The sequence below is a fragment of the Convolutriloba macropyga genome, chromosome 4 (assembly GCF_964194025.1).
Source record: "Convolutriloba macropyga chromosome 4, txConMacr16.3, whole genome shotgun sequence".
Taxonomy (NCBI): Eukaryota; Metazoa; Xenacoelomorpha; order Acoela; family Convolutidae; genus Convolutriloba; species Convolutriloba macropyga.
Window position 1 is genome coordinate 13,012,364 of NC_134471.1, and position 27,200 is coordinate 13,039,563.

Here is a 27,200-nt window from a genome sequence, read left to right on the forward strand (position 1 = left end):
GCAAGGGAATCTATGCATTGCACGCTTTTGTTATCTAATGTCTCTTCTGACATGAATATATTTGTTATAAAGAAGTTTCCTTGATTTTTTGGATTTGTCATTTTTTTCTGTCAATCTTAGCTGACTCTTTATCGATAGAAGTCAAACATTCTTTCAATTAAGATAAAAACTATTCCTTGTGGCATTTTTTGAATAACGGCTGCTTGGTTTTGCTACAACGAGTTTTCACACAAATTTTGTCACTTTTGTGCACAATTGTCTATTTTTGCTGTTCTTTTTTGTTTCGTTGGTAATCTGTCACAATAATGCGAAATCCAACTGCAAAAAATCGTTAAAAGGCGCAATTGGAAATTTTTCACTATTTTAAAACTTATGGTTTTAAGGGCTGCGACACCCTTCTCTTGCAGAACTTGGCTTTTTTAGTCTTGTATTTGTTGTTAATTTTTGTTGTCGTATGCCAAATATTGGGTGATTAAAACTCTCAATGACCAACTATAGATAAATGAAATTAATAACTGACATCGGTACATAGCAAATGGTTCTATTGACTTTCAAATAAATTTTTTCAAAAAAAGTAAAAAATATTCTTCAACTATCCCTTTGTTCTTTTTTTTGTTACTTTTTTGTATTTTTTCAGTTTTTTTTCATTTTTGTAACTTGGTCTCATTATTGAGAGATCTCCTTAATTTTTTTTGAAACAAACATTAATTTCTCTATGGCTTAAACGTTTTGACTGATGTCTTTAGGGCTTAAGCAATCTTTTTCAGATTATTTTTTAGGGTCTTAGCTACTCTTCAATGTTTGTTGTTATTTTTGTTGGCATTTTGTAATAATCCTTGCACAAAAAATGACTTTTTGATGTTCAAAGGAGACACAAATGAATTTTTTTTCTGGCGCGGTAAATATCCTAAAAATTTATTTGCTTCAACAATATGGTTTCGTATTGTTTGTGATTTTTTTAGTTCTGCATGTATTTATTGCTATTTTATAGTCCTATGAATCAGTCTTACCAGTTTTAAGTTAAATTTTCTATTCTTTCTGTTGAAACCTATGTTTTGTTTACGAATTTTGAAAGCACTTATTTTTTTTAAAAACATACACGGAATTTTTGAGCGTTGGCAATCATGTTACTGTTAATTTTTAGCTTAGCATCTCGAGAAACAGGTGAGAACCCTTATCCAGTGAACTTCAATTTGATCTTTTTAATGTTTTATTTTCCTCAAATGGTCATTGTTCTTGGTACTACGAGTTTTCGAAAAGTATTCGTGATTTGTATATGTTAGTCCATTTTTTTAAGCTTTTATTTTCTTTTCACAGTGTCACAATAATGAGCCGTCCTGTTGCTCTGTGAAAAAAACGAGATGAAAAGTTAATTAATGTTCTTTGTGAACAACTTAATCTTTAATAAGCTGGCACACCGGTTTCGTGCAAAATTTGAATTTTGTTTCGCCTGTATTTGTCGTACTTTTTGTAGTCGTACGACATATTCTGGATAATGAAAGGTCTTTTAAAATTTTTCTGGAGGTACAACTTTGTTTCTCAGTGAGTTCAGTTGATACATAATGTTTTTATTCAGTTTGACAATAATTCATTTCAAAAAAGCAACGTTTTTTCAAGACTTTGGGCTTTTGCTCTTTTCTTATCGACCTGGTACCAAGTCGCATTGAAGAAAAGTCCCATTTTTATTTCTAATGAAGTACAAGTTCGTCTTTTTGTATAGGTTTTATCTGATGACTTTTGATGTGGTTGTTAATTTTTTTTTAAAAAAAGGGCAACGAGTTTTGGTCATGATTAGTATTTGTAAATATTTGATTTTTATCGCCGTCTTTTCTGGTAGTCACATTAATGACAGGTCTCATCGGCCCTCTAAAATAGATATTTCTCATTTAGTTGTTTGTTGAACGATATGTTAATTCTTTTAATCTTTTCCTCATTTGTTAGACAATTAAGTGAAAAATGTAGATGGGCGGGGTCAGAACATCATGTGCAAACGCACATTACCGAGCCTCCTTGATTACATATATATTGTTCAAATTTTAATAACCGATCAGAAAAAGCCGAAAAATTGATTATAGAAACTCATAGGTCATCAGCGTTTGACATACCTCTTCCTTTAAGGTAACTTTGTTTTAATGTAAACCTAGCTTTTTAAAACTTGATATCTTCTGAACAAAAACAAAACCCAAAGAAAAATCCCTTGTAAGCCCTCTATTCCGCAAGAGCTCGCGAATGATGTCATTCGAGCCTTTCTCCTGTGAATATTTTAGGGGGTCACAAACGCGACAGCAGAGAAAATCCGGGCTCGAATTATATAAATTCGAAACAAAATTATTGGAATGTTTACAAACAGACGTAAAATTTTGTTTTGATATACCAATTTCTCATTAATCAATTTTCATTTTTATCAACGGATGAACTCATGTTTTTGTGCAAATGAAATTTTGTAAATAAAATTTTAAAAATCTTTGTTAATAATAGAGAAGTAGTAAATAAAATATTTACAGTATAAGGGAGTTTAAAGCTCAAATTTTAAATCTGCCTTAGTTATCATGCGTATTGTGTGGTTAATTCACTGTATCATTGTTCACTGTATCAAAAGAGAGCAAAAGTTAGCATGCAATTTGTTCTCGTACGGGTTTTATTTAAAAATCTACATTTTCAGCCAAACTTAATAGCCTCATTGCAAATCCCCACGCCTTGTAGCTTTTGCAAAAGTTGGGTGCAATTTTTGACATCCAATAGATAAAATACAAGGGAGCGACTTTGGCTTGGTTGAATTTGCATATTCGAAGGACAACTTTTCTTAAATGATTACGACAACAATATTTGGCATTTGGCCACTTGAGCATCGCAATTCACTTGAAGATATTTGAGAGAGACTAATTAGTATTCAGAAATGAGAGTGTAACTTAATTCAAACACAGCCACTGCCGCTCACATCAAGTGCCCTCTCCCTCTCAACAGTTCCTTAAGGTGCGGAATACACAATCCCCCAATAAATTTGTCACAAACAAGCTCCCATTTTTCATTAATTTTTTCACCCGCCACATGTGATCAAATTCTTTGACCGTAACGAGAAAAAAAAATCCAACAGCAACTTTACTTTTCACGATTTCTGTTCGGAAGTTCTGACGTTTTCTTAACAATTTCACGTTGTTTTCAGCTAATACATAGCATACGTCAACATACATCAATTACGAAAAAAATGTTAAAAATTTTTTAAGAAGTTTGTAACATAGACAGTATAGAATAATGCCAAATTTCAGCTGGGCGTGTGAATTTTAAAAGTACATGTCAAATTGCGGGAGATGGGGTTGGGAGAGGGAGGGGGCACTATTTGTGAAATAAAGCTGAGAGCTAAAGAGCTAAATCGATTTGAAATCGATATTTCAACCGCGTAAACTGTGCGTGCCCCTGTGTTAAAAGTGAAATCAGTCCGTATTTTATTACGTCATAGATTGACGGACCTGACTTTGAATGAAATTTGTTACGTCACCAAAATAATAGGAGACAGAAAGGACAGCTATCTATGTATATGCATATATTCATTTGTATGTATGTATGCATCTATCTCAGTAATCCTTTTGGTCTTTAATCGTTATGAGAGCGGCCCTTTGCAGTTGAATGAAAACAGCTCTACAAGAAACAGTATGAAATCTTCCGACCCTCCCCGATCAAAAGCGCTTATAGTAAAGGGCGAGAGAGGTAAACAAAGCGTACAAATAAATTGCAAAATTGATCAAAACAAGATGGAAATGTAAACAAAGGGAGTAAACACTGTCCTTCCTCAACCGAGGGTAACAGGACACGTTTCCCAACCAATATTGATTAGTAAATTACTATGTACCATTTACCTTTAACTCTAATCTGGTCACTCGTGCGATATAATTTAATGAACACAATATTTGACATTTCCGTTTGTGCCCCCCCCCCCCCCCTTAGTGCTTATTCGCACCCCCCCCCCCCCCCCCCAGACGCACAGATCCAAACATTGGAAGACGAAACACGATTAAAAGTGAAAAGATCAAAAAACAGCAATACAGAAACATTTTTAATTACACGTGTGAGCACGGAGAATAAAAATGTGACCAAAATCTTGTCAGAAAAATTCCAATAAAGGCGCCCATTTCAACATCTGTTTTTTTTTCTTAAACAAAATCAGTAAAAATAACTCCGTTGGCTTACTTTTCCTTTAAATGATCCTTTAAACAGCTTAAAATTGATAAATTTTGTTTTGTAAAAATAAAAAAATGAACATTTTCAAACGGGTGCAAAATTCTTAATAACTGTCGAAAACTCAGAGAATGAAATTGTCCGCCCATTACAAAGCGAAAGTCCAAATTACTAATTCAGTGGCTGGTTTGGTCTTTCGTGGACAGTGAACATTCATGGTCATGAAGTCGCATGTAACTTTATTATTATTATTATTCACGATTCAAAAGCTATACGTTAACCGTGGAAAACAGTGACGACGGCACGGACAAGTGTGACCAGGAATCAAATCCGTGTCGTCAAAATCTGGTCACTGCTGTACACGCTTCCTCAAAAACCGGCATCGTTGATAATTGTGACGGATATTTCCAAACTTGAAATAAGTTTAAACTGAACTCGCTTACCGTAACAAAAGTTCAAACAAGCTTAAACAACCCTAATCTCAAAATATGTTCGTGAACAAGAATGCCAAAATTGAGTAAATGTACCCGCGCAAATTGCATTTTTGGTACACGATGAAAAAACGAACTTTAATTCATGGGTGTTTACGCAGATCCGCATGTGGCGTCAAATGCAGCAAATAACCAAATATCAGGTCAAATTAATTCTAAATGTAAAAAAATGAGCATGCAAAAAATTGAAAGCATGTAATTATTTAGAAGTGTATTTGAATTCATTATACAAAATATAGAAGCACAAAAAACAACTTTTTATGCTAAAACCCTAAATTATTCAATTAAAAAAAACAAGCAATGAAAGTAGTTATATTTTATCGAAAACAGCGGTTTTTACAATGCCTTACCGCACACTCTAAATTTAAATCGTCACCAAAACTCCAGCGGAGTGTTCAAATTAGCTATACACAAGATATCTGCGCCTTTGTATATAGTAAGACCTGAACAATTTGTCTCAAAGCTTCCTAAATATTTGACACAGTGATCAAAAAAATCTTTAATTGCTTCTGTTAGTTTATTCGACGATAAAATTGTTTTAATTGATACAGTTATCTACGGACCGCCGTTCATTAAACACAAAATACACAAACGGTGTAAAAAAATCCATTATCTGAAACGAAATTGGCTAACAGATTCTTCAAAAATAATACACAAAACTGCAATCTTTCGAGTATCGAAAATGACTTTGAGTCAGTTTTGATTATTTTATTAGTTTAAATTTCTATTGGTAAATTTTCAAAAAGTTGACAGGAAAGTTGCAATAAATCTGTTTTCAGTCTCAGTTGCAACAGGTCCATTAATAATGATAAAGAATAATTGGTATATTTTTGGTACCATTTTCAATATTTGGTACCCTTTTTGGCTTTGCTCCTCACCAAAGTATTGAAAGATTTCAAACCTGTCAAATAGCGCGCGCTCTTCGAACAAGCTTTTTAAAAATTTAATGTTCAACAAATTTGCAGCTCAGAGATAACAAGTGAAAATCAAGCTATCTTTTTATCAAAAATTTTTATAAAAGCTGTTTATAATCTGCTTCCATTGAAAAAAAAAAGATAAAAAACAATTTTTTGTGTCATGAAATTTTTTTCGAGTCAGAAAATTTGTTTTAGAAAGAGGGACATAATTTTTTAGAGGGCCAGTTGTAACAATATTCAAGCGATGGCGAGAAAGATTTATTTCCTTGAGTTTAAAATATATCAGTGCAATTCAAACTGCGAATTATAATTTTTGTAGCTATTTTGGTAGCTCCAATTATATCATTATTTTGTTACGTTTGATTTCTAACCGGCACGTTCTTAAATGTTGTCTTTTTTGTCAAACGAAAAATCCGTCAATTTTACTTAAAAGTATTTAAGACATACAAGTTAAATGACTCCTGTTATTGAAGATTGCTTGATTTAACAGTTGGGAGCACAAATGTACATTAAGAAGCAACTCGTTAATTTTTAATAGAATTGTCCGTTGCCGAAATCATGCTTTTCGTTGACCAGATCACTATAAATTATGGCGTAAAAAGTGAAGACTTATCTCACCAAGGCACATCAGTTGTTTAAATTACCATATCAATCACGTAAATGAACGGATTTTTTTAATCAATTGATTCAATAAAACATAGATAAAAAACTTTCCGGGTAATGCAGTTCAGAGTCAAAACTTTGTATTTTTTCTGGAAAACCTTCTTAGAAGATGCAGCAACGTTTTGAAAATATGGTGGGGAAGCTAAATGAAAAAATTAAAAATCTTTTTAAAGATCTTTTTGTCATCTTATAAATCATTATCATGATACAGGTTTTAAATGCATGTCTGCTTTTTTGTCATGTATCATCTACTAATTACTCGATTATCTGTATTTTTTTCAGATTTAGCTGTTCTTAATTTTGCAAGTAAATTAGAGGCCGACAGATCTACCAAAAAGCCGTTTAGACCACGAATTCGTACCTCTTCAGCGGTTTCAGTTAACTAAGCTTGTGGAATACTAGATCTCTAACAGAACTTTTCAGCGGCTTCTTTAATTCTGGCTTCACCAGTTTATCCATCCCACTTCTTGGCAGAGTTCTAAAATTCCATTAAAGAACAGGGGAACCCGAATACTTGATATAAAGATTGTTTGAGGTCTGGAAACTAATTTGTCTAGAAAAAGATGTTTTCATTTTCAACTTTGCTTTATTCCGATTTTTTAATAGTTGTTTGCAATTATTTTGAGATTAAGCAATTTATCATACTATTTTATCCCATATGTTTTTTTTCTTGAGACAATGATCGGCGATATGTAAAGTTAAACAGTATAATCTCACGCGTGGACGGTCAATTATATTCAATGTTTTTTGACACTGCACTTAGCCTATAGCTGTACGATATGCTGTATTGGATTCTGTCAAATTGGAACAAGGGAACACTTTGTGTCAGGCACTGAATCATACCAGCTTTTTTGATAATTTGTTCCGTCATTTTGTTCACGTTATCACGCCCACGCTATATATAGCGATCATAATGACCATATGCGGAAGTAAATGAACAAAGTTGTCACACGTGAACAGTTTTGTGAAATTCAACTACCATTCAATCTAATTTTTCCTCTGATTCGGCGTGATTTCTTTCCTATCTTAACTAATGGAAAAGGATTATGTGAAGTGATGAACAAATAAATTTAGTCTTCATTCGTGTGACTAGCCACTTCAAAATTCCATAACATCATGTATATTAACAATGCTTCCATATTAACTGTATCAATTATTTTTCCGAATAAGAGCTTAAAAATTTCATTTTTCATAGCAAATGCAACATGTGCAAAACTAATCAACTAGATAAACTTATCATCAGATAAATTTCTCAATTTGAGGGGGTTTTTAAACCTTATGTCCCAACCCCAAACAAGGTCTACCGCTCAGCTAATGTCAAAACTTCGAAATCTACTATTAGGAAAACCGTATGTTCACGGGACTATAATGAAAATAGTCAAGAAATTCACATTTCGTGATAATTTTGATTACCAGAGGCTAAAATAAGATAAAATGTGTTTCTTTTCGAACAGTTGAATAAGTTTTGGCAATTCAAGCTGGAACTTTCGCTGTGCTCTGTCTTCAACTTTGATCAGATCGACTTCACTGGCTTGGACAGTTGGTTTTGAAGTTGGCTTAGCAATGAGTTCAATGGACTCTTTGTCATTTGAGAGTTCCCTCGCTTGCTTGATGAGACCGTTGCCTCTGATCAGAACACTGGCTAGAAACTCTCGCTCATCATCTGTCGCGTGGTCCAGCATAAACTCCTAATAACAATAGAACACCTTGCATGACATTTGTACTGGATCTTACAAAAAAATAACGGAAATATACAAGATTTTTAACCTCAGTTTAATACCATTTGAACAGGAGAATAGTTTAATGCTAAGTTGACCTTAATGTCGGTGTCAAGTCAAAATACCCAAAATATGCCCAATATTTTATCCTGATGTTTTGAAGCCAGTTGAACTATTACTAATCATCAATTAAACATTGAAAATTAATATTTCACTAAAAATCTGATCGATATTTGCTAGTCTCACGGAAGATTACTTGCTTTCGCTGGATTAAACGCATTTTAAATAAAATACGCAGTAAATCGCTGAGGGCTAATTCGCGTTCTCTTTTCCCATTTTCTGTCCTATTTCCAAAAAATATCACTGCCCAAGCTCCGTTTTCCTATTTAAGATATTGAATGCATAACGTTGTGAGGTCTACAGTTCCAAGTCAATTAGATTAAAACTCATGTATGCTCTTCACTTGAGTACGACTTGGTCATGTTCTGCAGAAAGACGCCCAAGAATTCAGTTTTGATCTGTCAAAATTGCCCTTTTGCAGCAAACCTCAAACAACAAATTTCATGTTACCTCCGCAGTGCCATTATTTAACACTTCTGACAGGTTAATTTGGGAATTGTTTTGAGTCTTTATTTATTCAAGCTTGATTTCAAACCTGTCAAACTAAACCCTAACTTTTATACACACGAACTTTCCCATACAGCTCGCTTTAATTATTCTTTCAGCAGTTCTAATATCAGAAACGGGTGAAAATTATTCCTTAGTTTTCCTTCTATATTTGAGTAGCTACTTTGAATCAAGTAGCTATTTCTCTTTGAACGGTCGAAACGTGTAAGGCGAATAAAACACGTTTTGAGTAAAGCAAAAGATACAAAACACAACATGACAAACATGCAAAAGTAATAATTATCAGGGAGCATAAATTGCAGTTTTAACGACATAGACTTGAATAAATCTTGGAAAACCTACTCCAATATGAATGACTGGAAAAGGATTATTTAACCACAGTCACCGTATCAGTTTTGACAAATCCAGCCTTATCACATGACAGGGCTAAGACCTCGAATTTAAGTTATTCTAAAGAATTTTTCATTGGCTGAATAGATTATATGTTTTTTTTTGAAAAAAATACCGAATCGGAAGATTTCCAATTTAGGGTCCGAATTTTTGACATAGTCAACAATGGCATGAAATCGATTCAAAAATATCAAAAATTGAAGGAATTCGGTTAGGGTTGTAAAGGGAGGCACAACGCCATCAAACTTTAAAATTGCCATTCGAAAACTGAGAAAATTTAGTCAGGGGAAGAACATCTCACCTCATTTTCCCTGGCCCATTCCATGACATGGAGACACTTGTCAATTTTAGCCTCGATGTCCGCTTTCTTAACTGCCCATTGTCGTGCTTTGTCGCGCTTCTCACGTCTGAAACATTAAATATCTTCCTCAATGTACAAGTCTTAAGGCCCAATTGAATTGCAAGATCTTTTCCCGATTTAAAGATCTTTTTCAGATTGCAAGATCTTTTTCAGATTGAAAGATCTTTTTCAGATTGCAAGATCTTTTTCACATTGCAAGATCTTTACTAAGGGATACCTTACTGGGGTTCAAAAAGTGAAAAGGTCAAAAATGCACGTAAGCAAAACTGGCAGTGTAGTGCTATATCTGTACATTACGATTTAGCCGACCCAATTACAAGTTTTTCTAAACAGACTAAATTCTACACGCTAAATTTTTTGGCAGATATGTTTGTTAAATTCACGGCTTGAAAGTCATAGGTCAAGTCAGAAATACTTCTCAAAAACGACCTTCATCATTTTTTGTATCTATAATACCAAAGCAATACCATAATTAACAATTGGACAAATTCTTGCCTGATTCTTGACTCTTCTTTCATGTACTCGTCCATACATATTTCATTGGCCCATTTTTTCGAGATTAATTGGAATTCCCGATCGTCTAAGACTTCTTCCACTGTTTTGTTAGGAAAAACCTCACACACTGTTTTCACTTTGTACCGCAAATAATGCAAAGAAGTTTCAGACAAAAGTTGATCACGTTCTATCACGGGTTCATCGTCTAAAGTTTTTCTTGTCAACTTATTTGGCGTTTTCTGTTGTTCGGGTTGTTTACGATTAGAACCACAATCACTTTCGCGTTTCTCTGCGATTTTATCTGTCTTGTTAGGAGTTTCATTATTTTTGGTAGCTTTTTCTGCACTCAATTCCGCTTCATTTGCGTTAATTTGGGAACCGCTTTCACAATTACTCGATTTTGCGCAATCATTGACGTTCGTTTGACTCTCCGAACTTTGCGCGTTCGATTCTTCGCGAAGTTGTTTTTGTTTGGCTTTTGCTTGTTTATGTTTACAAGACCCACATTTTGCGCATTTAGAAGAGTATATGAGTCTGCACACACAGGGTTTCCTTCTATTTGGGTCACACGGTGTCACTTCACTGCCCAATTTTGAGAAATAAGGTTCTTTGCAAATGCACGTCGGTCCTGAAGCGACAATTATGCGATGGCTTGCATTGGTACATTAAGCGTGAAGAAGTTAGAAGATATCTACATTCTGAACGCCCATTTAATACACCCGTCAGATATAGTTCGAGAGCAATTAATCGCTTGTTACGTCTCATTAAGGGTTCTACTTCTTTTCACCCCGATTCATTTAACCCCGCATATTTTAAACCCGTATTTTTTAACCCCTCTATCATTTAACCCCTATATCATTTCACCCCTTTATCATTTCATTCCGCCAATTATGAGTCAACATTAAAGGCATATTGTCATATTTAAGTAGATAACTTAATTCTATGTTCGGTTGTGATAGTTTCATATCAAGTCCCACGGGCCGCTAAGGCATGGCCATGGCCCGCGAGGCATGGCCAAATGACTATATTGCTAAATAAATAGTCCTTATTTGACAAAAGATTAAAATCGGGGTGAAATGATAGCGGGGTTAAATGATAGAGGGGTTAAATGATGGAGGGGTGAAAAAATCGGGGTTAAATGATAGGGGGTTAAATAAATAGGGGTGAAAAAACGGGACACCCTCATTAAGAATGACAGTCAAACAGAGTTGATATCTTATTTAAAAAATCCTTACCAAGTCATTTCAAAAGTGCTGTCGATCAAGTAGAATGACTCGCGAAGAGTGAACTAATCAATTACCATTCAGCAAAATGTGAAGCTCCAATTAAAAACATAAAACGACGAAAGTAGGACACATTGCTCTTGATAAACAGACGGGGGTTTAAATTAATTGTAACCTGCTTCAGCGGGGTTCGGGAATGGAAGTCTGGTCATTACATCGTTCTTTAGGTCACCACTCAAAGTTTAGAACCAAAAAAAGAAACTGACTTTGGCGACTGCCAGTTACACTTTTAGCAGTAAACTGCTGCGAATTAGGTTAGCGGCTCAACCCATAAATTAGAGCAATTTCAATCACGCAAAAATCAAGAAGCCAAGAGTGAAAAGGTAACTCAAGTCGGATCCCTCAGCTACGCAAAAACTTTTACGATAAAAAATGGTCAAAAAAAATTTGGCATAAAAAGACGGGCACACAAGGCCACAAAAATTACTTCAAATTTCTCCCAAGAGCAAAAAATTGGCTGGAAATGGAAGAAAGAATTAGAGAAACGAGTGAAACAACAAAACTTTTGGAGAATCTTTCGAACAATAAAACGGAGCCACTTAATTTTCAATTAAAAGTTTTACAATTTCAGAAAAATGTAGTACACTTTAGTAATAGCAAGTAGGGAGTCGTCAAAAAGTAATACAATAAACATCTTGGACTGACAAAATTATCTGAGCGCAAAATTTTCCACACTAGGAATATCAAAATCGAAAACAGATGAAAATCTAATTTCCGAAATTTATATTAATTAAAAAACGAACATTGATACTTTCCCTTTTCCCCAGTATTTTATACTTCGATGGAAAAGATCTAAAACTGCAAATTGAAAAACCCGAAATAGAAGGGAAGCTTAAAGAATAAAAAACAGTGGATTGACATGTGCTTTTGACGAGTTAGTCAACTTATGAATTGCCTCTAAGATGTGCCCAAAAATAACTTATAATCCTCATATCTAACTAGAATATCCTCCGTTAAACTGAACATCTCTAATAAAATTAAAGGCAATTTGCGACCAAAACATTATTCATGCGATTGAATAAAAACAAAACTCACTCCAAAAGAATTAAGGGTTTAAGCCAACTGTGTTCATTTCATTGGCTGCTTTCATCAATACAAAAACGCGAAAAACGAAAGACAATTATTTATATCCCATGTATGGCGTGACTGAGGGGGTTCAAAAATTAAAGATTAAGAGCCGCCTTTCAGACCCTGAAATTGTCTCCTCAAAACAGTTTTGGTGAATCGCATGCTCAGAGACTAGTAAGGCTCAAGGTTCTAAGAGAGCTGCTCAGCCTCTTAATGCCCTCTGGGCGCTACCTGATTATTATCCCGACGAAAAGTCATATGGGACAGACCAAAAAATCTGCCAAGGGAAAATCCAAAAAAATTCAACAGGACTAATTGCTACAAATTTTGTTTGAGAGCAATTAAAATCATGATAACAGAACATCGCTTCAGCTGAAGCACAATTACTTGGCGAAAATAATTGCACTTAAAAGTACTCACTGTTGTACAGCTTCTCACAGAGGAAGCGCACAGTGCGTTTATTGGCCTCTTTCAATTTCTCGGGATCTTGTGGCTTTTTGGCTTCGTCCAACGTTAGCTGGAACAATTCAGCGTGGATGTCTGTTTTGCCTGACTCTTCCGACCCCTGTTCAATTTCCAACCCTGTCTCCGGTTGTAGTTCTTCTTCAACTGTGGATTTTTGATCTGTTTCCTAAGAGCGAGAATTCTATCAACTTCACAACTCAAAATTTTGACGAATTTTCAATACCTTTTGAATCAATTTGTTCCAAAATATTCAAGTATTTTAAGATTTTCAGTTCAATGTGAAAGATTGCAAAAAATTTCTCTTACATTTCGTTTGTCAATTCGGTCACAAGTTTTCAAAATCTTCTTTCGTTTCTCAGCACATGACACAAACTGTCTCGCGACTTTCAATCTCTCTAATTGAAGATACTGCAAGGCTGAATCTAGCATCAACTCAGTACTATGCTGATAGTTTTCTGGATTTAAGCTCAGGAAGTTCTCCACCGCTTTAGACACCTCCGATTCCCCGCTTGACGACGTTGCAGCTCCTGGCGATTTAGATGACGAAGTCGAGGGTTTCGGTGAATTGGTACTGGAGGAGGGTGTATCTTTTGTATTCTTCTTTGGACTTTCAGACTCACACGTCTGAGATTCTTGCTCTTTCTTGCATTGGAACACTCTAAAATATTGAGGCAAGACTAGTGCAACCTAAATATAATCAGATATCCAATTACAATGCTGGTCGATGACATAGAACAGCTCTGTAGCCACGAATAGAAAAAAATGAACAATGCAATTTAATTGTAATAAGACGATGAGTTCCGCTCAAATCTGCATCTGTATTTTTTTCACACTTTAATCATAAGATTACAGATTTATTCAGTGTGTGTTTACTTCTGCATTTTTTCATTGATTGCTACGAGAGCCTGTCATAATTCAGAGGGGTGTACATCCATTTAACTTACATTTTGCAGTAATTTCAAAAAGAGAATGTATTCAGTTTGCCTAACTTAAAAAAATTGAGAGCCCCATGATATCCCAACCAATTAAAAAGTCAGATTATTTGCAACTAACTTGAACATGTCGAAAGACGAGGAATTGTATTTGATCAAACTGGCCAATTCTGGTGGTTGTATTTCTGTGCACTGTCTGCATACAATTTCATGACCGCCTTCGCAATGCGTCACAGCTTTCGTCGCTTGTTTCGAACATGCAGAGCTTGATTCAAATTTTGACAACGTTTTCAGCTTCTTTTTCGACTCATAGGTCGGGTCGGATGTTTTAGCCGGGTCGTAACTTTTCAGATCCTTCGCTTTATTAAGTGAAAGATTCGCACTTTGGATTAGCATGGATAACTTTTGCTCCTTCGTTGAATCGGGTCCCAAATTATCCAGCAGTAATTCATCTGAATTCATCATAACCTTTTCCTTCTTTTTCGACGGTTGCTGCTGTTGTGGGTTTGCAGGTGGCGGTTTTAATTTTTCCATTTTGGCAACCATTTCAGCAGCCGCCATTCTTCCCACAATAGGAACTGGGGACCTCAAATTAATGTTACCCCCCATACATCTGTCCAGAACTACACCTGATAATGTTGTATACTCTGGGTACAGTTTCGAATTGTGATCTAGACTCTCTAAGAATGGCGTGATTTTTGCTTCAACTTGACTTCTCGTAGAAAGTTTGCCAGAAGTCTGAGACTTTTTGTTGGCCACTTCGATGGTAGGAATGGCAGAGTTTGCGTTTGAGGAGCTACAAGGTTGAGAGTTCGTTGCGTTGCTAAATTGAGAGTTGACAGGTTGATTTGAATCTGCTTTAGACGTTGATGTTCCTGTACTCGTACCTGCTTGTGAAGCAGTCCCTGTATTTTTCTTCGGCCCTCGTTTATTTTTGCCCATCTCAGTTAATCTGAAATGTTATCATCCTCTATGATTAAATAGCATAGGTCCCGCGACCTAAGAACTCAAGAAACAAAGATCGACCGCAGACTTTTAAAGAGTTTGCCAACTTCTAATTTAATGTCCAATTATAAAACTTTCTTAAAAGACGTTCTAGTTGACATGTATTTAAATCTTTTAAGCAGAAGTCCCAAATAGAGTCAAAATCTGTGACGAAATTAGTTCAGAACAAACGAACAGCTGCGTCAACCTAACCAGAATTAGTTAATATAAAGTACGCTTCCGCCCTATTTGAGAAAAAACTTTTAATTTGCGATAAATTTTCAAAAGTTGATGATTTGAGCACTTTTTCTGATCTCAAAAGTGCATTCTTTGCGGTTGAAAAGTGAATTGATTTCATTTGTTTCAGTGGAGACAGACTGACTTGAAGAATACAGACGTCAAATGAGACCTTAAATTTACATAACAACCAGATCAATTACAATATCCACCCACAACTGAAGAACGAAAATGTTTATCAAACGGTAAGAAATATGGCAACAGTTTACACTCCGTTCCTCACTTTACTTTTCCAATATTTTTGATATTCAATTAAAAGGTAACTTTTTTGCAATTGTTTCCACGTTCTCCTTAAATTGTCAAACAAATGATAGAATCAGGTATAGAATCAGAATCAAATATAATCGGGCTAGTCTTAAAATATCTTGCGATAGAAGATTATAGGTATAGATAGTATTGTAATTTCTTCTTTTCCAATAATCTAAGACAAACGCCATTTTGCCATGTTGATAGTAGCTTTTGGGATTAAATTCGATATAAAACAGTACAAAAAGCCGAGAACCAGCCGCTGATCAAAGTTCTTATCTTGGTTTTAAGGGCAAATCTTGCAAGATTCGCGCGCGATCCCAACTAGGAATAGCCCAGTCACAACTATGTCTGTCTGTTCGTCACCAATAAAACTCGGTACAGAATTTGTACCTTAAATTCAGTGAATAACTATTTCACGCTTGTTCACGATATGTTCAGTAGAAGAACAAAAAATCATGCTGTTTTTTCCGTGTTCAGGTACACGGTGCTGCTTCTGTCGGTGGTTGTGTTTGTGACTAGTTCCATTCTACTCCTCATAGTGTCAATCTCAACCAAGTACTGGAAGTACGTTCGCATCACCAAGACGAACAAGACCAGCGAAGTCATCCTGCAAATGTCAAACAGTGGCCTATTCCACACTTGCTACTCACTCAACAGATTCGGTCAGTACATTAAATCCCTTGTTCTAAGAAACCTTATCTTTAAACCCCCCCCCCCCCCCCCATTGCCCCCCCCCATCCCGCGCATCACCGCTGCTCTCTTTTGAGAGTCGGAGTTTACCTTACTGAAATTACCTTTTTGTTTTCCCTGGTCAAGCTGATATCCTAAATTCGTCACTCGCGGTAATATAAAGATGTTGGCTAGCTATATATAGCGTTCATTAACCCACCTATTAGCAAAGTTAACTAAGCTAATAGTTGTCAATGAATCACAATCCTTATTTGGGCGTAACGAACATTAATTGTGAAGAGTTTTTCGTTTTCAGTGATATCTTAAAACAATCTTTATTTGTAGGCTTCAATTTTTTTGGAAAATCGGGACTTGAATGAAACTTTTCTAACTCATGTTTCTTCATGGATTTTTAAAAATCCAGTTGATTAATTAAGAGAAAAGTTTTAATCAGTTCTTTGATCAGTATAAGGATCTCTTCTTTTTACAAAAAAAAACATAATTTCCACCGACCAATCATATGCATTAAAATTCCTCGATACTGATTTTTATTCTACTGATTTTCAACTGTGCACAGCATACAGACCTCTTCATGCTTAAAAAACTTTTTTTTTCCAATTATGGATAACGATATCAAATAATTCGCAGTACATGCAACCTTAAAAAGGGGCAATTTCTCACTTTATATTGGCACTGAAGGCCTGAAAAAACTTGAGACAGAACAGATTACTCTGATCAGGTCGTGAACAATTCTGAAATTTAAATTTCCGCTTCTCCAATATTACTTTACAAAATGGTCCTTCCAAGAGGAGGCGAGGATTAGCATACAAAATTAGACGCCAGGAAAAATATCCCCCTCGTTTGAAGTAAATTTGATCTATTTTGAGACGGAGCTCTAATTGACGTGCGTTTGAGACGGTCAATCAGAAGCATAACACTATCTGTTTGATTGGGGCCTTTTCAATTACGTCATAGGTTGAAAAAAATTAGCTCAAAAATGTATCGCGCAATTTAACCAAGAATTTCACAGCAATGCTACTCAAAGTCATAAACGGACCAGTGTTTTCATCTTGGGCAGGTTTAAATTGCTGTTGGGAACTGTTAAAATTGTTGAAATATTCACCAGTTTCAAAAACGTTTGCCAGCAATCAAATTAATAAGCCATTATTAAATAAAAACATTACTTAAAATTTATTAAAGTAATATTATGCAAATTAAAGAGAAACACTTACAATTTAAAAGTGCAATTAGTGTAAGACAACAATAGTTAACAGAGAATTTTTCATAACATGAGGGTGCTGCCACTAGTTTTTGAAGCATGTTAGGCAATATTTTATGACTTTTCCGAGAAACTTGAGATATTTTAGACTAGTGCTTAGTAGGTCCAAAAGGCTTAAGAGAGGCGAAAAAGAGAGAAAATGAGCTAAAATGGAGAGACCAAAATAGAGCGGTCTTAAATATAGCGAGAGGCTAGAAGGGGCCGGGTTGGGTTGGGAGCTGAGGAAGAAAAGAGGGAAAAGGAGAAAGGGGGAATTAAAATGCGAAACGTCACTTCTAATTACTTGACTAGTTAACATTCCCCTCGAGTGACAACAAGAACCTACCTACCCACCTCCCCACGTGTTAGCAGACAGCAAAGACTACAACTTACTCACATACACACAACTTGTACACGTTATCATACTACCTATTAACAGCAACTCTTTCTCTTTCTCAGTTATAGCCATACCAAAGTTAAAAAACGCAAGCATGCATGAGAACGCCAGCCAAATGGCCATATTATCCAAACCATGATCAGGCTTTTGCATCGCCATCGATGACATGACTTGCCTTGTCTATTGAGAACAGTTTGTTCAGCATATAACAAATTAAAACATAACCCAGTAACGTCAGACCATTTCCTCTCGAACAACACGCGGGGCTCGATTCAGTTGTAGCCTGCTTCAGCTGGGTGCGGATCAGATGAAAAATATGCAAGAAGTTCAGGCGCGAAAAAGTCAAGCAAGTCATCATATTTCAATCATATTCTTCCTGTTCATGTTGCTTTTTAATGCTACGTATTATTCGATACAAAACTTCAAGGTATGATTAAGCCACATTATTTTTCTGATAATTATGATTATGGGTGCTATTTGAATACTTTTGCCGGATTTTAAACAATTGTTGTGAAAGAGTCGAAAAACAACACTCATTTCCTGAGCCACAATGAAAATGATTTGACTAGACTAAATGAGTCACGAAGGATAAAGACTCCAGTTCACAAGACCAATAGTTTGAAAACCAGAAGTACGACAAAGCATGAAACCATGAACAATTTTTATGAAGTTTTAATTGCTTTGAGAAGTTTCTCCGGAAGTTTAGCGATATCTCAACGTCCAATATTTGGACGTAAGCTGTACTTAACTGGAGAAGCCACATATTACACATCTCAGTTAACTATTGTCAAACATATAAATGTCGTCACCGTAGTACAGTTCTCAACTTTGAAAATGAGGTGCTGATAGAAGCGAAAAAAATCTTGAATCTTGACTCAGTACATTATGAACATAAAAACTCGATATTGGCTCAAAACTACTAATTAAATTACTATTATTGAGCAAACAGGTTTATGAATGCACTAACGAGTTTACTGGTGTAGTCAACACAATAAGGTTGCTGTGCCTTCAAAATGTTTAAAAATTCTAATTAAGGAAAAGCTGTTATCGATCCAAGAGTTTTGCAAAATGTTAGAGGGTCTATTCAGGCGCAACTACTGTGAAAATGGACCAGTACTGGATTCGAATCAGCATCTCTTTCTTGTTGGCCTAGTGTGCTAACCATTACACCAACAGGTCTTAAGCTCTCGAACTTGGGCATCTCTTATAACCCATTCTCAAGTTCTTTCTTGCTCATCAACGCTTCTTTTCTGTAGCCAAGTATACGTTGCACAAATAGAGCTTCTTGTCAAGCTATGTCAATCTTTTCTTATGCCCAATTTACGTAAGGTTGTTCTCTCTCAAACTTCTAACACAAAAAAAATTGCTGCTAAGTTGAATGGTTGGTTAGTTTGTATTGTTTTTCTTTAAGGTTCAAATTGTTTTGCAGGTGCGTTTTTCAGTTAGACGTAATTTACAGATGTGGGTGATTATTGCATTCGTTAAAACAGAAATTCCTTGACAAAAGGGTCTTGTATACTGAAAAATACGTCAACTTAAATAATACATACACCTGTTACGTCTAATGTCCTATTAATGGTGGCTATTACGTAAACTGTTCAATAATAGGTGGCACCATGGGACAGTTGAATAAATATTCGATATTAAGTAACAGTTTTGTTCGTTGAACAGCTATATTAACGCATCCAAAAAACAAGCGCACTTGTAAACTAAGCACATTAGAATAATGCTTTCGGTATGGTTTATGGTTTCATTATTTATGGTTTCACGCGGCCTTATCCATCGCTTCAATCCAGTAATAACTCGATACGTTGAAAAACAGTAGTCTCATATAAGTTTCAATTTTTACAAAAATTAGGCAAAAAATCGTTACGTCGAAAACATGGCAATGGTTTTAAAATGTTTAACGGGTTAGATGTAAAAAATGCTATTTTTATCCACAGAATCCTCAAGAATTTATCTACAAAACAATATTTTATTTTCCCAAAATGCCAAAACGATGACCGGAGTGGACAATGCCAAAAGTTGAATTCAAAGTGCTTCCTTATGTAGATAGAAAATGAAGCTGTATAATGTAAAATACCCTCATCTGCCAAATGGCGCTTAATTGGTTTCTCCTATTACGAGGCAAGAATGCCAATCAAATAATCACCTGTCCAATGCCCCCTAACCCCCCCTAAATAGCCTCATTACTCCCAAGGAGTAAGCACTTCAATTTCTATATCGTTTCAAACTCTCACCCAATTCACAATTATTTTCCTCTCTTAATTCCAGGCATTCTATTCCGTGCACATTGAACCCTTTTGCCCAGCTAAATTTCTCAATTGACTACTCTGAGCTCTCCGAGTCTAATTTCAGACAATTTCCTTCTGTCAGGGGAATGAGTATGCACCCACTAAGTAATTTTGGGTAAATTGCGCAACCTTCCTTCCCATTTAATACCCCTCCCCCGAGTGGACGCTTTTTATTGGAGAGAACAATTCCTGTTCATACAACAGGTATTTGACGTGACAGGTCGCGGCTCTTTGCAGTCTAAAGGCTAATTAGAGACCGCTTATTGAGTTTGCAGGCGGGAGGCTGCTAGTTAAGGCACTAACTCGTGGCTACATGTAAAAATTGATCTAATTTTGAGAGCCTTGGGTTAAATTTGGCATATTGTTGCCACTATGGTAGCAAAAACGGGGGATATCTGATAAATTTGCGGCAAAAATGCGATAAGTATGACCATTACAAGGACAAAAATAGATAAGATAGAAAATGGCTCGCCCAGCCAAGCAGGAACAAGTGCTCAACTTAAGATAGAGGACATAAACGACCAGCTTCCACAAAAAAAATGTTTTCACTTTGTTCACTCTTTTCAACACTCATTTCCATTAGATAGACACTCCCAACACAGCAGGCAAAAATGATAGGTTCAACAACAAAGTTCACAAAAAACAAACTTTCAAAAAGAAATTTTTCCACAGCGCTTAGCTCTTAGGGTGTTTTATGAAAATTTCATTCAATTAAAAACGGCTACCATTGGTTATCTTGCACAAACAAGAGCGCAGATTTCCGACGGAACGTTTTTTTAACTATTAAAATATTATTAACTAATAAATAAAAAAAACGTTCAAGGCATTATGGATAAAGTGCATGACTTGTACATTCATTTTCAACGCACTCTAATTTTTCAAGATGACTTCACTAAACCATATTGCTCAAAATCTATATATTTCTTTCATCGTTAACACAAAAAGAAAAAAAAACAATTCAGCCATCTTTGACGAGTTTTATTGATTTCTTTACGTTCTAAAAGTGCGAATGGTACGTCACTTAAAAGCGTGAAGAAAAGATCACTAGTCGCTCGAAAGCCAATTGCAGCGTTTATCGGGCAAGGATCGATATCAGGCAGTAAAAGTTGCAAAAAAAGCTCAATTAAAAAAAAACGTTTTAAAAAGCACATTAAAGAAAACATTTTAAAAAGCATATTTTAAAAAGTACATTAAAAAAAACACTGCAGTTGGATTTTTTGGCATAATTTCAGACGAAAGTGCATGAGGTACCTGAGTAGTATGCAGTGGAATAAGAAATTTTTGCTAAAAGTACACAATTTAGTTCGATCAACATCCGATGGTTTTTAGTTTTTTAATCTATTTACAGAGTTGACATTTTCATTTTGTTGATTTTCATAACTGTTTACTTTAAATTTGATCGAAATCAGTCTTCCGATTACAACCCGCATTTGGTGTGACGTCACATATATTATGACGTCACTCGTTGTTATGATTTTGAAATCAATTTTCGAGAAGTTCAAATCACATATATTCGTCACTAGCTCACAGGTTGCTTAAGACTTCATTTCAAATCATCTGGTGCTAAAAAGATTTATATCTTTGAAACGCGTTTTGCTCAACTTTGGGCAAATATTTGTTATAACATTTGCACAATTATCCTTCGCTGATCAATTTTCAGCAAAATTTCCGAGTAAATTGTTTTGAAAAATGTGCAAAAGCATAAAAAAGAAAGACTGGTCACAAATTGCGTATGTTTTATGTTGCTCCATATTTGTGGCTACTTTTTAAACAGTAGTGCCAAATAAAATTGAGACCTCAGTTGGTTTCAAAGCGCAAAATATCAAAATAGAGCCACAAAAGGAGCGAGAAAAGAGAAAGAAAAAGAGGAGAGATTGTAACGTCAGCAGCACCAGGAAATATTTGATGTAATTCCGTAATGCAATTTCCTTAAAGTCACTTACTTAGTCAGTAGTAAGTTGATGGAAGGAACAAAACACAGTACAGTGCCACTTTTATAGTACTGCTTCATTTCTAACTCGCTAGCTTCCAACGCAAATCCAAAGGCATCGCTATTTTATCATGCCCAAACAAATAGCTACAGTCCATAACCAGCTTAAATGAGAGAAAAATGTTTTGAGTTTAAATATAAAGAGTAGCCAATTAATCGAATGTGAAGTCTTACTCTCGAAAACATGGCAAAAAGTTCATTCAGAGGACGGATAGAAAGCGGAAAATCTTCCGTTTATTTTCTAGAACTTTTTTTAAACTAATGCTTCGCTGGAATTAAAAATCTGGAACAAAACGTCATCAGAAGTTAAAACAATTGCATGTGCTTAATTTCAATCAAATGTTATTTTTCAGAAAAAGATGAAAAGATGACCAATCATAGGACTAGGGCACTTTAACTACCGACCCAAAGAAATTCCTTGTCCTCAAACCTCAGGCAATCGGCAAACCACTACCCCAATTTGAAAATTGTTATGAAGCTTCTAGATTTTAATCGAGACTAAACATGAACAAATTTTGGACGTAAAATTGATAGTTTTGTTTTGTTTCAGAAGACACGACAACCAAGTTGGGCTGTTCCCAGATAAGTCTTCCGAATATCGAGAACACGAGCGACAACAACGCACTCAACGCATACTGTTAGTTACATTCCCAAACTAAAATGACACTCACTTTTTAAACTCACTTCAACTTTCATTTCATTTGCTAAAAAAAGAAAAAAAAAACAAGAGTGTGTTTTGTAATCATCCAGGTTGAACTAAGATTATGCTGAATACAGAATTGTTAGTTATCAAACACCCTATCAAACTGCTGGATAGCGATAGTTTGAAACCTCTCCAAAAACCCTTAAAGCGCAATCGATTAGAAGGAAAACAAACCTTAGCTTTACAATGTGCGCCTAATTTCCCGAAAAATATCACCAAAACTTTTCATCCTTCTTCAAAACCCGTAATCTTTGCAAACGTCAGGCCTTCTTGTTTTCGAGTGGCAACAGAAGCAGTACTAAGATAAGGTTCTCAACTCATTTATCCCGTCTGAGGTCAAATAAAGGTTCAGCTTATTGAAGTTTACGAAAGAAATTTCTATATCTGTGTAATTTGATAAAGGTCTTTATTTGCAGAAAAAGTTTCCACTACGTATTATCATCTAATTGATAGCAAATTTACAAACATTTTGCACTGTCGTTGGTCGACTTGGGTTGTTTACCATGCTACATACTAACATAGTAAACTTATGCTGTTTGATCATGATCATAAGGAGTGTATGTGTGTGTGTTTACAGACATCACCCTTCTGTCTCTGGTGTTTCCTGTGTTGAGTGCGTTGACTCTGGTTGTGGCCACAGTGGCCTGTTTCTATGGATTCTGGTCCAAAAAGAGACGCAGCAGCCTCCTATTCGCGTCACTTTTCTACGTCACGTCAGGTTACACCCCATTCTCCGATTGTGAGGATCATTTTGAATTGGAATACCCGACTGCCTTGAGTCAATAATTTATCATCCTTTAAACATAAACCACCTTTTGCTTTCCTTTCGCTCACAATCGGTTTAGCGAACGAACTTTATATCAGATCGAGAGCAACTTATATCACTCAAAAATGAACTAAAGTTTGAAAGTCACAAGAAGTCAACGAATGTTCTAGAACAAAAACGCAAGTGTCAAACAAAAATTTTGCTTAAAAAAGACACACGCGGTTACAATAAATGCTTCAAATTTTGTTCGAGAGCAATTAAACAAGTCACTCTGGTATATCAACAATCACACAATGTTTATAAACCCAATTTTACTAATAATGTTTTGTATTTCACAAAATTATTAATTTAAAATTCGGAGCTCATACTTCTAATCTAGAAATGTGAACAAATGCTCGGGGATCATTTGAGGGGAAAAATTCTGTTTCAGGACTTCTAAACGTGGTGGGCTTAATGTGCTACATAAACAGGACAAACGACGAATTGGGCCAAATTAACAAGAAAGAGGAGAACACAGTCGCACTTTACTTCTACGGCTGGAGTTTCTACATGGCAACAGTCAGTTTTGGATTCACAGAGGTATCTGCAGTGCTATGCATTTACTTCTACAACGAACTGCTACGAATAGCGAAGCAGATTATCCTCGAAAGCAGACACGCTTCCAAAAACGATCTTTTCTCCGCCACAGCCGGCAGTTTTGTCAACAATGCCAACAACGAAGCCAATTTTCCACACACTGCAATAATACATCATAGCAACAGCACGCAGAACATTCTTGCATCAAATCCTGGAAACAGTTTCGAGCCTCTACTAGATGCGTCATCAAAATTTTCAGCCAATCAGTTCTCGTCCTTGGGGAATTACGTAACTGGCAATAACGTCTTCACCGACAACAGTTACGCAACTTCCGCCGGTATTACGTCACAGCATCCTGTAGGTGTGGGTAACAATATTACGTCACTGCCCTCTCGTCCTTCGTCGTCTGTCGCCATGATTCCCATGAGTTCAATGTCGGCAGGTCAATTCGCCAACAGGAACGCACAGGAATCCAACCCGACTATTGACTGCCAAATTCTTCCTCAAGCCACATCCCTCACAAATTTCTCCCCCGTCCTCCTAGCTGGCGAGAACAGCACGGCCAACCCCACAGCAAACTTTGACACCAACCACGTGATCGGGTTCAAAATTCCTCAACCAATCAGAGTTCAGAAGCAAAGTTCGGTTTCTTCAAGCGCTTCCAGCCCACCGCAGATGCAGGGTGGTGCCAACAATGTTGGATACTGCAATGGAAACATTCCCGGAGCCACAAACTTCCCAGTTTTTGCAACTCCTCCTCATCTGATCACCCCAATTGGGGGTGCAAATATGCCATTAATTGCTACGGCCGGGGGGAGCGGCGGGCCTTCAGCCACCGGCGGTGCTAAGTCATTCTTGGTAAACGATACAACAGTGTAGTAGTTACGTAACATACGCTCACTTTTACTACATCACAATTCGGGAGCCAATCAGATTGCAGCATTTGTTTCGTGCTCTCGAATTTGATTACACATACATTCAGTTATTCTAGTTCAACTGAGAAGTTTATTCTTCACAATTGAACTCAACTGGAAATGAACAAACAAACTACTGTTGACATTAATTATTTTATCAACTACATTGATAATGATATTTTTAATTTTTCAATAACAATACTCCATACCCAAGTGCACCTACCAATTAATTCAAATTAATTATTACTCAAAAATTCTATCTCCAATCAAAGAGAAGTCATAAATTCCTAGTCGCCATAAGAACATATTACCGACTTTTACAATCCCGTCCATTCACTGACCAAAGTAAACGCTAAAATGCAAATTTATATGATCAAATCAACCACAAATTCGAGGCCGATTCTGTTGCTTTTTGTTCCGACCCCTCTTGAGGGGGGGGGGGGACTATATACTCAAATGGGTTTTTTTTGTTCAGTCAATTTTGGCCGACCGATATATTCATCGTAGAGAGTTGAGACTGGTATCATTAGAAAGCTTGTCCAGCGTAGAATATGGAATGAAAAAGATTTTTGATTTTCGTTTTTTACAGGGAGTTATCGAGGTTTTGAGGTTTTAGCTTTTGAGAGAATTAGAGTGAATTCCGTTGATTTTATTCACATTTTATTCACGGAATTTTTGACTAAATATTCGCTAATTTTGCTAAAATTTGTTAACTTTTTTTTAAAAAAAATTGGGTTGTTGATTTTATTTTTAAAAACAAAAATATATTACCGCCTATTTTTATTTAATTTTTTGTCAAAATTTATGGCTAAATATTTCAAAATTCAGACTTTCATCGAAAACAGCACGAAATAAGTTCTTTTAGTCCACTTTGATTAAATTTGCAGGAAGTACACACCCAAACAACACTAACGCAATCTTTGTAGACTCATAAGGGGGCTATTTCTACTTCAAATTCCGTTGAGAGTGCTCAGTAATTAAAACCTCGCCGTTTTTTGCTAACTTTACTAGTTGAATATCAAAAACGAAGCATTTATTTTAGAAATTTGAACTAACAAAAAATCTAAATCTATGACATTCGAAAAACTAAGGGTCTTAATGGACAAACAGCATTAGCAGGGCTAGCTTTAGACCTATCTTGGACTGTTACTATCCAAAAAAAATCAGATTGTAATCAGTAGGTCTTTTTTATTTAAAAAAATTTTAATTTTATATTAATTCATTTTATATTAATTAAATAACAAAACAGTTCAAATCAAAGCTCACAAGTGATAGGTCCAATCGGTTTCCTAATTAGCTCCAAATTTATGTATCTAATTTATTACTTGAAAGCATATGGTCGTTTTGACTTTTAAAGACATTTGATTTCTAAATAAAACGGCTTATTGAAGTTTGCCTCCATTTTTCTCTTAATTTGGTCAACTTGTAGCTTAGTGTCAGCAATGAAAGCTTGCTTTTTTTTCTACTGAATTCAAATTCCATAATTATTGCAGTTTTACGCCTTAAGTTATGGTTTTCTGGCTTTGATACTACCAGATTTCACTTTTTTTTACTTTTAGGTATTTTCCCGTTTTTTCATATTTTCTAGTTTTGTCACATTATAACATTATTGACAGTTCATATATCACAATATTGGCGTTCGAAAAAATGAACAATTGATAACTTTAAACTCCCTAAAGATATAGATTTTGGTTTGAATGGCTTCGACACTACTTTCTCGAAGAATTTAATTGAATTTTTTAATTTTGTCTTAAGCTGTCGTCTTTACTTTGTTTTTTTTGTCGAATGAAATTTCCCGTACAACGACACAGTTTCATTGGCTTTTCATGGAAGAATAGATGAGCCGATATTCTGATATAAGTAGATAGCTGATGACTTTCATGACTTTGAAAACAATTGTTTTCCAAATTAAAAAACACTTTAGCTTCGCAATTTTGTTTATTTTTTTGTCTGTTTGTTAACTGATAATGTAAATTACAGGTATGATATTATTGTTGTCAAGGGAAGGTATCAAAAGATATTAGTGCCACAAAATCTAATGTTTTTTTATAGAATTCGTTATGGCTTTACTGGCTTCGACACAGGTTTTTCACAAAAAAGTAAACAAATTTTTGTTTTTTGTCATATTTGAGAGGTCTCAAGGGCTTCCCTTGGAAGAAAAAATGAACTTATGTAATTATTCCATTTTGTAATTATAGGCTTTCATGTCTTTGAAAACAATTTTTTTTCGAAAAAAAAACAAGTATAACCTAATTTTTTTGTCTACTTGTTACCTAGCTTCATTAATTAATGAGAGGTCACATAATACATTATCGCTGTTCGACGAAGGTGTAATCGGACAAATTTTTAGTGCCAAAGTATTGCTTTACGGCTTCGGAAGTGATTTCTTTTTATTGATTTTTTAAATGTTGTCTATTTGTTGTTCTTCTTGTAACCGCGTAAAAAATTGAATACCGACAGTTCTTAATTCCCTTCTTTAGAAGCATTGGTAATTGTAAACCTATGGCATGTTTCAGTTGA

The 27,200-nt window shown here is 35.4% G+C and overlaps 2 protein-coding genes across 6 annotated transcripts in view; one reads left to right on the plus strand and one right to left on the minus strand.

Moving 5' to 3' along the window:
- The window catches only part of LOC142337464 (uncharacterized), an 85,912-nt gene extending 60,862 nt beyond the window's left edge, over positions 1-25,050 (plus strand). For 4 of the 5 annotated variants that reach the window (XM_075386700.1, XM_075386702.1, XM_075386701.1 and 1 more), the window contains exons 2-6: positions 14,935-15,049; positions 15,591-15,775; positions 22,272-22,358; positions 23,002-23,142; positions 23,621-25,050. In XM_075386700.1, the coding sequence (XP_075242815.1) occupies positions 15,036-15,049; positions 15,591-15,775; positions 22,272-22,358; positions 23,002-23,142; positions 23,621-24,645 (1,452 nt within the window). In that variant the 5' untranslated portion in view covers positions 14,935-15,035 and the 3' untranslated portion in view covers positions 24,646-25,050. Of the gene's footprint in view, positions 1-8,122; positions 8,566-14,934; positions 15,050-15,590; positions 15,776-22,271; positions 22,359-23,001; positions 23,143-23,620 lie in introns of those variants that run through there. The other variant, XM_075386703.1, reaches the window with a different exon arrangement.
- Positions 7,289-14,556, minus strand: LOC142337463 (uncharacterized). Its single transcript, XM_075386698.1, has 6 exons — positions 13,705-14,556; positions 12,958-13,309; positions 12,607-12,817; positions 9,836-10,463; positions 9,281-9,386; positions 7,289-7,932 (listed from the first exon to the last, which is right to left on the minus strand). The coding sequence occupies exons 1-6, from the start codon at positions 14,523-14,525 to the stop codon at positions 7,654-7,656; spliced, it is 2,397 nt and encodes a 798-aa protein (XP_075242813.1). The 5' UTR covers positions 14,526-14,556; the 3' UTR covers positions 7,289-7,653.
- Positions 25,051-27,200: the final 2,150 nt, after the last annotated feature.